We start from the raw sequence: 17698 nt of genomic DNA on the forward strand, positions 1-17698 counted from the left end.
TATAAAAAACAACTATCAAAATTGGTCCTTTTGTTTTTATTTTTTATTTTGAGAGAGAGAGTGTGCACATGTAGGAGCAAACAGGGGAAGGGGCAGAGGGAGAGGCAGAGAGAGAATCTTATGCAGCCTCCACACCCAGCATGAAGTCGATGTGGGGCTCAATCTCACAACCCTGGGATCATGACCTGAGCTAAAATCAAGAGGCAGACGCTTAATTGACTGAGCTACCCAGGCACCCCAAAACTGGTGTTTTTACTTCATATCTGATACACCATCCAAAAGGCTTTCCTTAGGAGCATTTTTCAGGTGTGTATTTTAAGGCCTAGCTCTAGACTAAAGCCTACTAAACCTACTACTATTGTAGAGAAACAGTTGTGGAAGACCAAATAAGTAAATGTAGAAATTCCTATTGCCAAAAAGAAAAGAAATTCCTAGTGCCTTTTTCCATGGGATTAACATGAAAACATTGCCTGACTTTGCCTGATCCCATTATGCAGGGCATTACTGACACATTTATTTTATTGATCCAATATGCATGAGTACTACACTGATATTTATCACTAGACATGATGGCTTCCTATAGAAATTAATATGTATTCTAATAACTGCTTTACCCTTGTTATGCCCATGTGGAATTCTTTCATGTTTGCATAGATTATTTTCAATAGTCAACAACTTATTTTCTGGACATCCATAGTTTCTTTAGTTTAAGATGTGCTGCAGTGATAGATACAAAAAAAAAAAAACAACTACAACAAAAGATTGAGTCCTTGCCTTTAAAGAACCTATGTTTTAACAGACATGCTCTGAAAAAATGGTTCAAGAATAATAGCAAACACTGAAATATTACACTGAAGCCTATAGTCCTGTGTTGCACCTCATGGTGGGGAGAGAGGCACATATAAGGAGTCTAAACTATATGCTTGCTCCTCAAGAATTCCCAGTCACATGAGAGAGCTAAGACATAAGAGCATGAGAATTAAAACTTAAAAAACATGAGTTGGGGCACCTGGGTGAGTCAATGGATTAAGCGTCCAACTCTTGGTTTCAGCTCAGGTCATGATCTCAGGGTCATGGGATTGAGCCCTGTAGGGCACCATGCTCAGCACAGAGTCTGCTTGAGATTCTGTCTCTCCCTCTGCCCCTTCTCTCTCTCTGTTTCTCTCTCTCTCTCTCAAAAATAAATAAGACTTAAAAACAAAACAATAGTTAAACAGTGATAGGGGCACCTAGCTGGCTTAGTCCATAGAGCATGTGACTCTCGATCTCATGATCATGAGTTCAAGTCCCACATTGGGCATAGCACTTACTTTTAAAAAGAGTTAAGCAGTGATATGTCACAAGGGGGTACAAGTTGAGTTGCAAGAGAGCAAAAAAATTCTAAGAAAGAAAAATTGAGTTGGGTGCCCTAAGCCCGTAGGTCACAAAGGACAAAAGGCCAGCCAGTGTCTTTTCCTTACCTTACCATCAAGTTAAAGCATTATAGAAACCACTGAATGCTACTTTTCTGACCAAAGCATTGACAAATCAATTGGTTATAGTGATCTAAGAGTTTATATTTCCACCAAAGAGGTATAGTAAGTGTCAAATGACTAATGGAAATACTATCTCTAAAAGTCAATTTTTTTTCCAGAGGGCTGATATAGCTGTTGCTCCACTCACTATAACCCTGGTCCGTGAAGAAGTCATAGATTTCTCAAAGCCGTTTATGAGCTTGGGCATCTCCATCATGATAAAAAAGCCTCAGAAGTCAAAACCAGGCGTATTCTCATTTCTGGATCCCTTGGCTTATGAAATCTGGATGTGCATCGTCTTTGCTTACATTGGAGTCAGCGTAGTTCTTTTCCTAGTCAGCAGATTCAGCCCCTATGAATGGCACTTGGAAGACAACAATGAAGAACCTCGTGATCCACAAAGCCCTCCTGATCCTCCAAATGAATTTGGAATATTTAACAGTCTTTGGTTTTCCTTGGGTGCCTTTATGCAGCAAGGATGTGATATTTCTCCAAGGTTTGTTTCCATGTCATACCTAATGCCTCCTTGCATTCTGTGGCCATGATCCATTCATGTACACCCATCTCAAGTCCAGATTTCTTTCATTTAACATTCCATCCAATGACAAATTATCATCAAGCCATTTTGTTTGCTTGCGTCCATGAAGTGAGTGTGTTATTGGTGTTATTCTGAATGTCCTTCATGCATTTCTATGGTATTGTACATATTATAACAAACATTTGGACTCTGGATAAAGGTAACATTGTCAGCTAATATTAATATTATTATTCAGATAAAGCTAATACTAAATCTTGATCAGATCAGTCAGGCATGGTTTCTTCAATTGAGCTAAAACAGTTTCTTATTTGTCTAGAGATAGGATCTAGAAAAAAAAATTTGAAAGAATATAGAACTCTTCTTAAAAGCCCTCCTACTTTCCCCTTTCAGCATCCTACCTTTTTTATTTCACTCTGAGACTGCCTAGAACTATTCATTATAGTATCTTCCCCAAGTTTTATAACTAAAACTTAAAACTACTAAAAGAAAACATAAGATGAGGGGAAAAAGAACACCTAAGAGGAAGTCTATATGATCTTGGACTGGACAAAGAGTTTTCAAAACACAAAAAGAACAATCCATTTTTTAAAAATTGATAAACTGGGCTTCATTAAAATTCAAAACTTTGACATTTCAAAAGACATCATTAAGAAAATGAAAAGACAAGCCACAGACTGGGAGAAAATATTAGCAAATCATACATCTGATAAGGAACTTAAATCCAGAATATATAAAGATCGCTTGCATTACTATTCAATATAAAGAAGACAACCTAATTTTTAAGATGGACAAAATATTTGAACAGACCTTTCCCCAAAGAAGATATACAAATGGCTAATAATCACATGTAAAGATGCTCAACATAATTAGTCATTAGGGAAACACAAATTAAAATCACAATGAGATACCTCTATATATTGTCTAGAACAGCTATAATAAAAAAGACAATACCAAGTGGTGGTGAGGACATAGAATGACTATAGCTCTCATCCATTAAGTAGCATGAACGCAAAATGCTATGGCTGAATTGGAAGACAGACTGGCACTCTCTTATAGTTAGACATGTGCTTAAAACATGACACAGTAATTCCACCTAGTTATTTACTGAAGAGTAAAGAAAACCTATATCTACACAAAGACTTATAAATGTTCATAGGCGCTTTATAAAAACCAAAAAGTGGACACAACCCAAATGTCCATCAACAAGTGAATGGATGAACAAAATTCCATCTGATGGAATACTATTTGTCAATCTAAAAGAGCAAGCTACTGATGTGCTATGACATGGATGAACTTTGAAAACATCATGCTACGTGAAAAAAGCCAGACACAAAAGGCCACATATTATATTCTTCTATTTATTGAATTCTAGCTATTCAATGTCCCTTATTGCATTGTTCCATTTGTTCAGGATAAGCAAATCCATAGAGACAGAAAGTACACTAATGGTTTCTGGGGACTTGGAGTAGAGCAAAGCTAAAAAGGACGAGGATTAGGCTGAGGCAGGTGAGGTTGAGTACAGCAAGCAAAAGGGGCAAATTCAGTCTTTATTTAAAATGTTAATATTTGTTCATCATGGGTTTCTTGAATTAATCTTGATTTTTTTAAATATTGCACTAAAATGTTATTTATCTTGATTAATGAGATTTTGGTACCCCTCTAAATTTTGTGCATGGGGTAAATGCCTCACTTGTCTCACCCTAGTCCCAGCCCTGTCAGGATTAAGCACAAATGAGCATGAAGGAGTTTTTCAGGGTGATAGAAATGTTCCAAAACTGGATTGTGGTGATGGCCGCACAACTCTTGACTAAAATCATTCATTGTACATTTACATTGGTGAATTTTATGATATGCAAATTTTATCTCAGTGAAGCTATTAAAAATATTGAATGTGAATGTCCTAGACCTTGCCCACTTAGTTTAAGTGTTAACTCACCTAAACAGAAACAGTATTGAATTCATAATCATAAAATATTATAAGCAAATGCAGCATCTTTAAAATCGGGGCAGGGGGAAGTGGGTTTTTTTCTGAAATAAAAAGTTGTAGTTTTGGTAAAATTGAACATTAATCCAAATACTGACCAGAGTCCATTATACAAACATATGGGGACTTTCATTTAGAATATAAGGACTCAGAAGGTCAACTACTATGGTTTTACAGCCTACTTCATTTTAAGATTATCCACTTGGAGCACAAAACATTTCAAATGAAGATTTGCAGCATAACTCATGGATAACCATCTTCAAGTTTCTAATGTAATGTATATGGGACAAGCCTCTTTTGTCTAAGTCATATCTTTTGCCACTCTCAATCTGCTTGGTCAGATTCTCCAAAGTATTTCACTCCCTGTTCCTTTTGTGCTTACAATGTGTGTCATCTCCCATGTGGTACCACTGGGAGTTCATTTATTTTGCTAGTTTCTTTCTTTTCTTATTTTTTAAAATGTTCACTTGGAGACTAGGGTTTCTGAATGATCCCGTAATTGAGTGATTTTTAACATGGCTGGTAATCTGTGTTGAGGCAATGCTAAAGAGTCATTAAGGCTGGAGATTTTATTGGTTTCTGTAAGTGAATTTTCAAAACTAAATTTGTGTTATCCCCACTGGAGTGCTGCATACTACTCTATATACTCAAACAGGACTCTTCAAAAGCTATCTGTTTTTGGAAGTATTTATGCATATTGCCTCATTAAGTACTAACTTAAAGATGATGACCTGAACATGACAAGCTGGGTAGATTTTTTTTTTTTTTGTAGCAGAATTTAAACTGTGGCTCTTCTATGGCATATATATATATATATCTAATCCTTTTTTCTCCGAGACACACATTTCATTATACTGCACTAGATACTGTCATATAGAGCAATGGCTTTCAAACTTTTTGAGCATGTCCCTCAATACGAACTACATTTTCCATCATGACTCAGTGCATATATATGTATATAACATGTATATGACACAAGTTTTACCAAACATCACTCTTACAGTGTGCCATGTTGTTTTAAACACTAATTGCAACTCAACCCAGCAATGGTGCACATAGCCTATGGAATAACACTGGTCTAGAGTAACATCCTCCTTTTTGTGCTTTTGAGTAATAAATTATTACTATGTATATCTTCTACCACATGGGTGATCCCTCTTTCAATACTGTCTTTTGTGTCCTTCAAAGAAAATTATATCTTTAAGCCTCTTGATAAAATTTTATACTTTGTAGCACACTTTTTTCTCCTTGAGAGCTCTACTGGTTATATATTTGTGCTCAATCATATAACAGAAAAGTCCACTGAAATGTGCTCTTCTATTAACAGATTTCGAAATTCCTGATAATGACATAGTTGTACTCTAAGATTCATGGTTGCCTTGGCTCCAAATGTCAATGTTATACTTGGTTTAATGGCCACACTTAGAATGTAGACTCTCCAGAAAGCCCCAAATGTGAACATGCATTGTACACTCTGACTTTTCCCAAAATTGAAGCAATTCAAGGAATTATAAGAGACCACATTTTAAAGTAAAACTACCAACTATTATAGCAGGAGGAGACATCAGGTACATTGACCCAACTGCTTCTGTTTCCTGAAGGCAGAGGGACAACAGCCCTCACTGAGCTCCTGCCGTGTATAGGTACTTTTCCTGTATTATCATACAAATTTTAATCTTCAAAACACTGCCGCCTCGTACTTATTTTTAAGTGGAAGAAGGTGACGGTCAGTGTAAATAATTTGCCCAGTCACACGGCTGATGGCAGAGCCAGTATTCAAACCTAACTCCAAGTCCACAACCTAGGCTGTTCCACTTCATGCTGCTTTTTTTTCACAGCACAAACAAAAGAACAGTACCCAGAGAGAGACTGTGGTGGAGGCCAGGGTCATAGAGGTTTTAAGAGCCAGCAGTACAACTGTTTCCACTACCACCCACTGCCTCACCACTACGGATCTGAAGGTGCATTGCCTGTTCCATTCTTTTCCTCAGATTTGTCCACAGGAGTATTTTCTAGTCTCCCAGCCTCCAATGAAACTCTGCCTTTGCCCCGGTTGTTAAAGAAAGGAGGCAGTGCCCACTCAGAGTAAAAGTGTGGGAAATCAACAATGAGACGACATGAGGAACGCTGAGCATCATTCTGTTTCCATTAAATAAAGGTATTGACAGGGGCTTGGAAGCTTAAAGAGCCCATGTCAATATTAGGTTTGGTATTTTCAACTACTCCAGTTGTTTGGAGTGAACAATTCAGCTGGAGGCTGAATTGCCTTTAGAGAGGCTAATCAATGTGATAAGCTGAGGTTATATCCATATACAAACTGATCTGTGTAGGGCAGTGAGGAGAGGAAAGTATGAGGAGATTCCATTCAACCCTCTTCCCCTGGAGGGGATTGGGAAGATGGGCAGTGGGTGTAGCCAGATGGAGGTAGCCTACTGGTTAAGGATGCAGGTGCTGGAGTTAGTTTCACTAGATCCCCAATCTGCTTAGGAGTTGTATAACCTCTGGGGCATGTTACTAAATCTGGCTAAGCCACAGTTTCTCATCCATAAAATGTAAAGCACAGTACCTGGTGGATAGTAAGTTCCCAGTAAAGGGTAGCTATCCTCATTATTAAACTGGCTGCTCTTCACCACTCTAATTTCACAAATACTAGCAGTTAATATCTTACTTGCTTTTTAGTCCCTAAAACTCCTTAGGAATACAGTTGAAACTGTAGTCAGTGCCACATAGCCGATTTCTGATGAGAAATAACCAACAACTTTCCTTCTTGAATCCATATAGTGCTCTCCTTAAGGATCACACCTCGTGCAAACGTCTTGATTGTATATTCTATAATGATTTACTAATATTGACAGAAATGTTACAATTTTTTTTAATCTGTAATTTATTTCCTTTGTAAAACTTGGATAGAACCTTGCAGAGCAGTCCAAAGTCGGAGTCCTTCCAGACAAATGCTCCCCCTGCTGACTTTCTTTGAAGCTGCAGGGACATCTGAGGTCTAGCCAGGGTGAAGGTGGGAGGATTGGGGGAATTCTAACAGAGAAACTGGAGGGAGCACGCTAACTTGAATCTGATTACCATGTACATATTATTCCAAAGGCATTACTCTTCTCTAGTTCTGCAAGATATCAGATACTTTAGAGGAGGAGGCAGGGCATCTGTTCAGGTTAGCTGACCTTTTGTAAAATGGAAAATGTGTGCAAAATAATAAAAGACATGAAGAGTATGAAATGAATGGGACCCAAAGACAGCAGGATTTGGGGGCTCCATTTTAAACAATAGCTTTTCCTTTGCTGATGTCTGACTAGGGTCTTATCCTACTGCAAATTCTCTTCCAAGTAGTAGTGATGTGGTGATCAATTAATGATGTAATAGCAGGATTTTTATTGCAACCATTTTATGACTTTTCTGGCTGAACGCCATAGTTCTCAGTCTGGGAGATGGTTACTTATTCCCATCAGAAAATACTATATGAGCCAAAGATTGATTCTGCACATTTTTTAAAAACCTGTCATAGAATGAGCATTGAATAGGGTGTAGAAAAGATACATACTTTGGAAAAAAGAAGAGGGGGAGAAAAGAGCATGATGAAGAGTTTGTGCACAGAAGTGGTTACAGTTTCAGCTCTTGGTCTTGTGAAGCTAGTAAAGTGCAGATTTCAAAATTTACTTACAGGATGAAGGTTACAGCACATAGCTCACTTTTATTAGCATTTCAGAGGTCATAAAATACATTTTATTATTAACTCAGAAACTCCGGTATGATTACAGATAACAAGAACATTATATATTATTTTGCAGTGTTTTTACATCTGTTTTTCTTATTGCTAATCCGCTTTCATTCACTCCCTCTTACATTTCTTCAAAAGGTATGCAATATGCTCCTTATAATGCATTTTTATAAATACTAAATGTGCAGCATTTTATAGCCATTTCATTATGTCAACCTCAAAATCTGTCTTGTGCAACAAAACTATTTAAAATGAATGTTAAACATTTTGAAGCTGCATTAATGGAGGGAAAAAAACTGGAAAATGACAGGTCTTTTTAACTCAACTATAAAGTCTTGTCTTGTTTTAATAGATCCTTTTAAAAATGTCATGGGGCTGACCCATCAGTCACTTTTTATATAGCCTCCATGTGAAATGTGGGTTATTAAATGGCTATAGTTTCATTAATGAGAAAAGGGAAATGTAAAAATTCTTACAGAGCATCTTCCCTGTGAGTTTCCACTGTACCTTTTTTCAGTGAAATGATTTAGGCGTTCACGCCATAAAGGAAAGAAAGTGGTAGAAATTCCACTATGATTCTTGTCAAAGCTACTGCTGCCTTGAGGGGAGAATGTTGAATGCAAGCTTGTGCATTTAACATAGTTTCCAAGGAAGCTCCTTTTCCATTCTGCTGAGGCTTATGGACACTATTATACCATTTCTATATGAATATTCACCAAAATTTTCCATGCTCATAGATAGATATATATATCATCATATTAACCACGTAGTTGCCAAAGTCAATAGCCATGTATACAAGAGGCCACAAAAATGACCATTTTGCATTTAGGTTTATTTTCAGTCACGTCAACAGCCAATCTCAGCTAAGTGCTATAGATCAACCACATGATTATCTGAGTCCCCTATTATGGTGGCCAAAATAACCAGATTAGCATGTGCAGCCTTGATTTTAGATCATACAGACACAATCCATTAGCCTCACTAGAATGGCACAAATATAATTTCCATAAATTACTGTATTTTTCTCTGTTTCAAGGAGACAATGCATAAACTACCATCGGTATTCGCAGCAGCTTAATACACCCCTTTCTATACCAAAGCATGATTCTGGAAATACTCCAAAGTCAGTTCTCCCCTTGGTCTCAGGAAAACCCCGTCATTCCAAATAAGGATGGCATTCCCAGTTCCATTTCGAATGAACAAATAATAAACAATAATTATCCAAACTTGTTTGCTTTTCCTGCAACTATAATTCTCAGTTGTCAGAAAATTGCACCTTCTGTGATTTATACACCATTCTGGATTTTCTTACACAAACTATGACTATTTTGTAGCACAAATATGTGGGCATTTCTTTCCTATTGTGTAAGAATAGATCATTTCCTATTTCTCCTCCCTGTGCCTCAGTTTCTTTATCTGTAAGATGCCTCTGTTTCCTAATCTGTATAAATAGTGCCTAACCATAGGGAAGGAGGGTTGAAAGAGTTGACCCATGTCAACCTAAAGCAATCAGAACAGTCTGGAAGTGCTCTGTAAGGGTTAGCTATTATCATTATCGTTTTTATTACCCTATTACTACAGATGCTACTTTGAAACATTAATCTTTTATATGGTAAAATTATTTCCAGAGTCAGATCAGTTGAGGATAAGTTAAATATATATGGCAACAATGAAGAAAGACTATAAAGGTCCAAATTCGTAACTGAAATATCCTGGAAACTTTTAGCATTTGGAAGGGTAACGCATTCTTTCCGCCTCACCTGGATGTTTTCACCGCTTCTGATTAAAAGGGACATGTTCCCAGATGAGATCCTGGGAGAATAGAACCATTAGAGAAATCTGTTGCAAAGCAGATTTTCACATCTGAAAGGCTACAGGTGATTGTGTTCAAAAATAAAGAAAGCAGGGTTGTTTTAAGCATCCTGCAACCAATAGGAATCACAAACTTTAAAAATCAAGTAGTTTTGTTTTAGTTCATCAATAAAGACCACCATTATTCAAACACCTGCCAAAATTATTTGACCGGAGTGTAAAATCAGAAACAACTGAATTTTCCAGAGGCCAATAAAAGTTTATCTTGGGACACAGGAATTTAAATTTGCTTCCAAGTGGTAAAATGCAAATACAGAGAAGAGCTTGATTTGCCAGGTTTCAGCCCAGAACTGCCCTCTTCCCACAGAGCCTGGAATTGTGCCAGGCTCCTACGCCTATTCTTCACTTTATGACAGAGTGGGTTCTTTGCCTGCGAGCTTTTCTGGGCATGAGAGAACAGAGCCTAATCAGGATGGAGCTCTGCCACGGAGAGAACTATCCTAGAGATAACGTGGCAACGTTTTATAAAACCTAGGGACCAGATTTTCATTTCTGCAGCCAGAGCAGCCGTCAGCAACACTGTGAAGGAGACGAAAGTGCCTCCGTACAAGCCGCCTCCCATCGCCAAGCTTCCAGTGCCCTCTAACCGCCCCCCCAGACCCTCTCCCTGAGCAGCATTCACAGTGCAGGCCCCGCCGTGACCCCCAGTCCCGGCTGCACCAGAGCTTTTTTTTTTTTTTTTTTTTTTTTAATTTTTATTTATTTATGATAGTAACAGAGAGACAGAGAGAGAGAGAGAGAGGCAGAGACACAGGCAGAGGGAGAAGCAGGCTCCATGCACCGGGAGCCTGACGTGGGATTCGATCCCGGGTCTCCAGGATCGCGCCCTGGGCCAAAGGCAGGCGCCAAACCACTGCGCCACCCAGGGATCCCCCTGCACCAGAGCTTTATAAAAATGCTGCTCCTGGGGATCCCTGGGTGGCTCAGCGGTTTAGCGCCTGCCTTGGGCCCAGGGCGTGATCCTAGAGTCCCGGGATAGAGTCCCGCGTCGGGCTCCCTGCATGGAGCCTGCTTCTCCCTCCTCCTGTGTCTCTGCCTCTCTCTCTACGTCTATCATGAATAAAAAAAAAAAAAAAAAAATGCTGCTCCTTCGGCCTAACCCCCAAAGAGTCTGATTTCACTGGCCTGCGGTGGAGCCGGGGCATGTTTTGTGTGTCGTCGTGTTTTGTTGTCTTTTGTCTCATGCTTCCCAGATGATATTGATGTTCAGGCAGAGTTGAGAATCGGTGATGCAGAAGAAGAACGAGATTTCTCAGTTTGGTCTGCAGACCCCTGGCGATCACCCGTGACACGGCCGAGGCGCAGCTTCTTGAGCGCTCGGACATTCTGAATCTGCGTTTTCACAAACACCCGGCGTGCAGCCACAGGCTAGTCCTGTTGAAGAGTAAAATTGCCCCTTAGTGCACCTTACCCGCCTTCTGCCCCCTCCGCTCCTAAGTAGATGGACTAATCCAAGACAATGTGATAATAGGTCCTTCTGAAGTTAACTTGTTAACCTTTTGACCGAGTCTCCTAAAGAAAACGCAGAGGGTGATTCCACTCTGAAGCAGTTCTTTGGCGGCTGGTGAGGATGGTTTCGTTTTGATTGTTTGGGGGGGCTGGGAGGTAGGCGTGGAAACCAGGCTTTTGGTGCCTGGCAAATTCTAGTACACAGATAGTTCCCTACCTTTAGGCCCCTCCTATGTCTTAGTAAAAGAGGAAAGTTTTGATCCCTAGAGCTAAGCTCCTGAGCCCCACTAGCCATTTCTATTAAGATGCTAATAAATACGGTCTTAATGGCTCCTTGCCCCATGGGCCACCAACTCCACAAAATGGCACAGTCTTTATTAAGTTTCCTAAACTCAGAGTGAAGAGTACGCCTCCACTTACCCATTTCTCTTGAAATAAGTGAAGGGTTTTGATCCTGTGTTTCTACCATGACATCACCTTCCATCAGTGGTTCTCAACCTTGGCTGTACCCCGTAATCGCCTGGGGAGCTTTAAAAAATGTTATGTGTGGGTCCCACTTCCCAGGCTCTGACTGACCTGGTGTTGGGCTAGGCCTGAGCATGAGATTTTTTTTTTTTTTTTACAGTGCAGGCTGGGCACCACCAGCCTTAAAGGAAAGGAGCCGTCTTCCACAGGCATGCCCATCAGGGCTCCCACAGGAAGAGAATCTGATAAGTACAGTTCTTACGTGTAAGCAGAAGCTGCTAGAGATGTTTTTCCTAGGATTAAAAAAAAAAAAAATCCCGCTTTGCAAGCTATATAGGCCCGAAGAGCATTATGCATGTATCATCATCTGCCATCCTGACACGGGATGTTGTGAACGTGTTACTTTCGTTTGGTGTTTTAATTCCCTGACATCATCTACTTCAACTCTCCTGAAACCACTTCCCTTTCCAGAAATAAAGACAAGGATTTTTTTAAACTGAAATCCGGCCCCTCTGGGTCTGGCTTGGTCTCTGTTTTGTCTTGCAGATCGCTGTCTGGGCGCATTGTCGGAGGGGTTTGGTGGTTCTTCACCTTGATCATAATTTCCTCCTATACTGCCAATCTTGCTGCTTTTCTGACTGTGGAGAGGATGGTTTCTCCCATAGAGAGTGCCGAAGACTTAGCTAAGCAGACTGAAATTGCATATGGGACCCTGGACTCCGGTTCAACAAAAGAATTTTTCCGAGTAAGTGCCTTGCGGTGAATCGGGCCCGCTGGTTTTTATCGTCCAGTCTTCTCACAAAGGCTCCTTAAGGGAGGGTGGGGAACGTGTGGGGTTGTTATCAAAGCAGAGCATCTTGGCTGGGCTTAGTTGGTGACCTAATTCATTGTTGACAACTAAGAGCGTGCAGCCTGACAAGTGGCCTATGGAGAGCGCGAGGCCTGAACTCCCAGGTTGGAAGCCCAGCCCTGGCGCGGAGTGCTCCTTTGTCCTTGGGCAAGTCATATAACTTCTGTCAGCCTTGATCACCTTGCTTCAGAAATGAGGGAACTAAACTAAGTAATGCGCGTTCTTCTTTCTAGCTTTTACAAAAGCAGTGATTTAATGTCTCAGTTCAGAGAAGGTAGGTACTTGACTCGAAGATTCTGAGGAGTGATAGACTATAAAATTGCATATTCTATTTTAGACAATGGTTTCTTATTGAAATGTTTTACACTTGTTTCAAGTGTTCATGCTGATAGTTCCATTTTCAGAGAAGCCGGTAATTGTTTTAATTTCTTGAGTACACTTATTCCACCCCCGCCGCCCCATCATCGACCAAAAAACCTTAGTGGGGAAACAGCAAGCTGTTCACGAGCAAAAGTTAGTCAGGCTGCATAAACACTGTCAAGAGAAAGGATGAAAGGAGACTGAAGCAGAAAATTGATGGACATGCCACTTTTACATAAACTTTCAAGATCTTTTTTCTGTACCAACTGAACTCTAAGAAAGACCACCAGTGGAATGGTTAAGAATTCAAATGTTTCTTCAGTTGCCCCAACCACAAAAGTATGGTGATTAGAAAATGGGCCCATTCTATACATTATCCACTGCCTGCCACTGTCATCACTATAACTGGTTGTAGCAATGATCCAGAAGCCACTTGTATAGTAGGTAAAAGGGAAACGTTTAGTCTTTACAACCAATAATCAAGTTATTGGATGGCAGGTATAAGTACTGACCTTTCCTCCAAGTCCAGGGTAAAAGCATATTGGTTCTAAACTGGCTTATTTTAAGAAATCAGTAAGAAATATATTTCTACATGTATTATCATGAGATTTGTTCAATTATTTCCTGGGAAAACGGGCGTATGTTTCTTAAAATTATAGCAATTAGCTAAAAGCTGCTTTCATTCCCTGAAAGAGAAAGCATTAGTTATGGGACCCTTTCAAGAATTCTCATTGGCTCTGCATATCCCTTTCTCGATTCTACCACTATTTATCGAGCAGATCAAAATCCCCAACCAGGGAGAAGGGCCCAGTATTGGAACCCATCACTGAAGACCTCCTGGAACTAACCTGGCCTTGACCTTGACCACTGTGGCAATCCCAGAAACTTATCTTGAAATAATCCCCTGCCTGCATGAAACCACTCACATGTTTCAGGGCAGCAAGCCAGGGATTTCCATCTGCTGAGTAGTCAGCACATAATCAGCTCCATGGAAAGCTGGTTTGGTATGAACCTCCAGCAGCATCCCAATAGGCATCATGTTGGCCTATGAAGTAATTGATCACTTAGCCTATTGAGACAAAGGACTTAGACTGTCTGATAAGAGATACTTGTTCCATTGGAAAGCATTTTACCTTCAAAGACAATTAGAAATTAGGAAGGTGTGTTTTAAATGGTAATCGATAGATGGCATCAATTCCCATTAAGCTTTCAAAGGCCATTCATCCATACTGCCAGCAAAGGACCCTCTCGAGGGATATTGATTAGCACAAAGACTTGAAAGTGTGACCAAATAGTCATTGTCCCCACACCCAGACCCCATCCCCCGTGCCTTTTGTGTCTTTCTGAAAAACCAGGAAAGTGTCTGCTAATCTATTCAATGATGGTTTCATTAAAAAGCATCATATTACCAGAGCCAATTTGAATCAACATCCAATTCTGAGTGAAGCTATTGCTGCGTTCTAATTGGTTTGCGGTTTCTAATGCTCACCAATTCCTAGTGACCTTTACAGCCAATGAGTAATTCGTATGGAAATGGAGCTCTTATGAAAATCTGATTAGAGAGGGAGCTGGATATTTCTAGGTATAGGGAAATGCAAATCATTTTCTAATTCTCATGCACCACTTTTCTTTTTCCTCAAATGGTCGCTGATGACAGCGTTAGGATTCTGTGGGGAAGTTCTTCAGGCAGCACACAAAGGTTGATGATCTAAGAATGGAACTGAGCAATCTAGAAAGATCAACTTTTTTAGCCTGCTTGTACTGAAAATGTCATGCAAACCTAACAAAGGGTAAGGTTGATATTCATCTAATACAGGGGGGCCCAACCAATTGGTCTTGAAGCGATGTGTCCTCTCCATGCTCTCCACTCCACCCGCCTTGAACCACATAGATCAGAGAAGACAATGAGCCAGAACACATCATCTCTCACTCAGGGATTTCACAAACTAGCTTGTCACCACCACCCCCTCCGCCCCACAACCCTCAATGACCTCAAGGCAGTTTTAAGATTAGTCACTCCACTACACACAGAAAAAAGTGAAGGCCTCTGATGGCATGCCTCTGAACTTTAGAGAATAAAACGAGATCACATGCAACATTTACAAACATAACATGAGCTCATTTCTTCCCATTCTCACTGCATACTAAAACCACAGGGACCAAGTAGTAATACCATAAAACAGCCTGGGGCCAGCCCTCTAGTTCTTCCACTAGGAGAGAGAAATAAATAAAATACAATTCCTTTCCAATTGCCCTGCAGACATTTTTACTCATCCTGGATAAAGCTGCCATTAAAATGATGGTATTTTAAAATGATTCCTTTGTTTCTCTTATTTTCAAGCTATCCTTAACTGTTATCGACCATCACGTAAAGTCATAGGCACAGAGGGACCTGCTCCATCAGGAAAGGAGGCGGTGGGGGGGGAGAGGGAATGATACCAAGCAAAATGTATGCAGCTGGAAGAGACTTCTGAAATATTACAGTCAGCCCTCTTGACTTTCAAACTGATTTCCTTAGACAGTAGCTCCAAAACGAAATGTCCCAACTACAGTGGAAGCACCCATGCTAAAAAACAAGTCGACAGCTTTATTGTCATTACCCAGAGAAATGCCACTATGATTTGGAAAGCTGCACCGAAATGATCATTCCCCACTAAGTTTTGGAAATTTAACCTGATACAGATTCATGTTAAAAAAGTAGCACTGGGGAAAAAAGCACTTCCAAAATTCTCTCAGCCTTCAGACCCCTAGAAATATTAGGAGATAATTATGATGCTTGATGTCTTTTCCAGAGACTTGACTATATCCCCATTGAAGGTAGTTCAGGAGATTAAAGGAGATTTTTTTTTAAATGAAATATTTAAAATGAATTTTTTAATAAATTTATTTTTTATTGGTGTTCAATTTGCCAACATATAGAATAACACCCAGTGCTCATCCCGTCAAGTGCCCACCTCAGTGCCCATCACCCAGTCACCCCCACCCCCTACCCACCTCCCCTTCCACCACCCCTAGTTCGTTTCCCAGAGTTAGGAGTCTTTCATGTTCTGTCTCCCTTTCTGATATTTCCCACTCATTTTTTCTCCTTAAACCCTTTAAGAGGGGCACTTGGGTGGTCCAGTCAGTTAAGCATCTGCTTTCAGCTCAGGTCATGATCCCAGGCTCGTTGGATCAAGCCCCGAATCTGGCTCCCTGCTCAGGGGGAGTCTGCTTCCCCTCTCCCTCGGCCCCTCCTCCTGCTCATGAGTGTGTGCACTCTCTCACTCTCTCTTTCTCAAATAAATAAATAAATAAAATCCTAAAAAAATAAACCCCTTTAAGAAATTAAATATAAAAGGAGAGGAGTGGAGAGAGAGTGAGTTGCTCTAGGGCCCTGAGTAGGACAGAGGAATTGAACTTTATCTGGAAACCACCAAGGGGACTGTTCTGTCTTCTGACTTGGAGACATGGTACCCCCCATGTAGCACAGCTGAATTACTCATGGAAATTATTTTATTTGAACACAAGACTCTGCCTAATTGTTGTCATCGGTCATTTATGTTTTTTTAAATTTAGGCTATAAACGAAGAGCCCTCCAAACTGATTTGGAAAGCAGTCCCTACTAATAGTATTTGGATCCTGCTTACACATTCAGAATCTCTCTCTCTTTCTCTCTCTCTCTCTCTCTCATACACACACACACACACACACACACACAAGCATTTTTAATTGGAGCCCACATTTCAACATTTCGCAGTTATTTCTTATAGGGCTTTTGAAGTATATAAGGGGAAGGGGGAAGTCTCCCCACAGATGCACCTATGCTGAGTATGTTGACCTTTTGACATGATCAAGAAAACTAACCATTAATTTTTATGCTTTGTTACAACTGACCTATGTACACAATAGACCCCATAACGCATGCCCCAGGCCTAGGATACACATCAAATTATAAAGTCTTTTTGTTAAAAATTTTCTCACCAGGTAACTATGATGAATTTGCAATTTTGAAAGACAATATACTTGGACAACTGCAACCAGATTTAATTAGTTTGAAGACACATATGATGTGACCAAATGTTTGAGGACACAGCCAAACCACACACTAGGGAACACATAATAGCAACAACAAGAGATGAGTTGACATCAAGGGATGGCAGGTCAGAGACATCTGTTGTATATACCACTTGACAGTTTTTAAAAAGAAAAATTTGTTTTTTAACTTTGACATGGCTGTTGGGATGCCACCTTGTCAAAAACAATCTTATTTTCCTATGTCATGATACATTACACAACAAGACTCCTTCCTATACCTCATAGGTCAAGACTGGAGGTAGAGGGGATCCCTGGGTGGCTCAGTGGTTTAGCACCTGCATTCAGCCCAGGGCATGATCCTGGAGACCTGGGATCGAGTCCTACTTCGGGCTCCCTGCATGGAGCCTGCTTCTCCCTCTGCCTGTGTCTCTGCTTCTCTCTCTCTCTTTCTCTGTGTGTGTGTGTGTGTGTGTGTGTGTGTGTGTGTGTGTGTCTCATGAATAAACACAAAAAATCTTAAAAAAAAAAAAAAAAGACTGGAGGTGGAACAGGAGGCACAAGGTGAGGATGCTGAGACCTGGCCACATAGGCCTTGGGAAAAGGGCACGGTACACCCAGACAGCTGTTGGCTTTTCCCATCCTTCAGCAGCTAGGGATCTGTGGTTCCATTAGGTCTTCCTTGCGGACAGGTCTTGAGGTGGGTGGAAAGGACACTCTCCAAGGGAGTAGAAGACAGTTAACCTGCCAACTGTACACAAGTGACAACATACCTAATATCTGCCTCCAAGAGAAAGAAGAAAATGTAGCAATGAAGACAGGCTAATAATAATGCCCTAGATTCTATGATGTATTCATCACTCTTTCAATAATAACTCTTTTCTTTGAGCACACTCCATGTGCCAAGTTCTAGGCTAAGCACTGA

General features: G+C 40.3%; 1 protein-coding gene across 7 annotated transcripts in view; it reads left to right on the forward strand.

Moving 5' to 3' along the window:
* The window catches only part of GRIA3 (glutamate ionotropic receptor AMPA type subunit 3), a 281926-nt gene that overhangs the window by 211994 nt on the left and 52234 nt on the right, over positions 1–17698 (forward strand). For all 7 annotated transcript variants that reach the window (XR_005386427.1, XM_038588235.1, XM_038588234.1 and 4 more), the window contains 2 exons: positions 1634–2010; positions 12099–12297. Coding sequence is in view for 6 of the 7 variants with exons in the window: in XM_038588235.1 (XP_038444163.1) it covers positions 1634–2010; positions 12099–12297 (576 nt within the window). In the remaining variant the exon portion in view is untranslated. The remainder of the gene's footprint in view (positions 1–1633; positions 2011–12098; positions 12298–17698) is intronic.

Source organism: Canis lupus, chromosome X (assembly GCF_011100685.1).
Source record: "Canis lupus familiaris isolate Mischka breed German Shepherd chromosome X, alternate assembly UU_Cfam_GSD_1.0, whole genome shotgun sequence".
Lineage (NCBI taxonomy): Eukaryota > Metazoa > Chordata > Mammalia > Carnivora > Canidae > Canis > Canis lupus.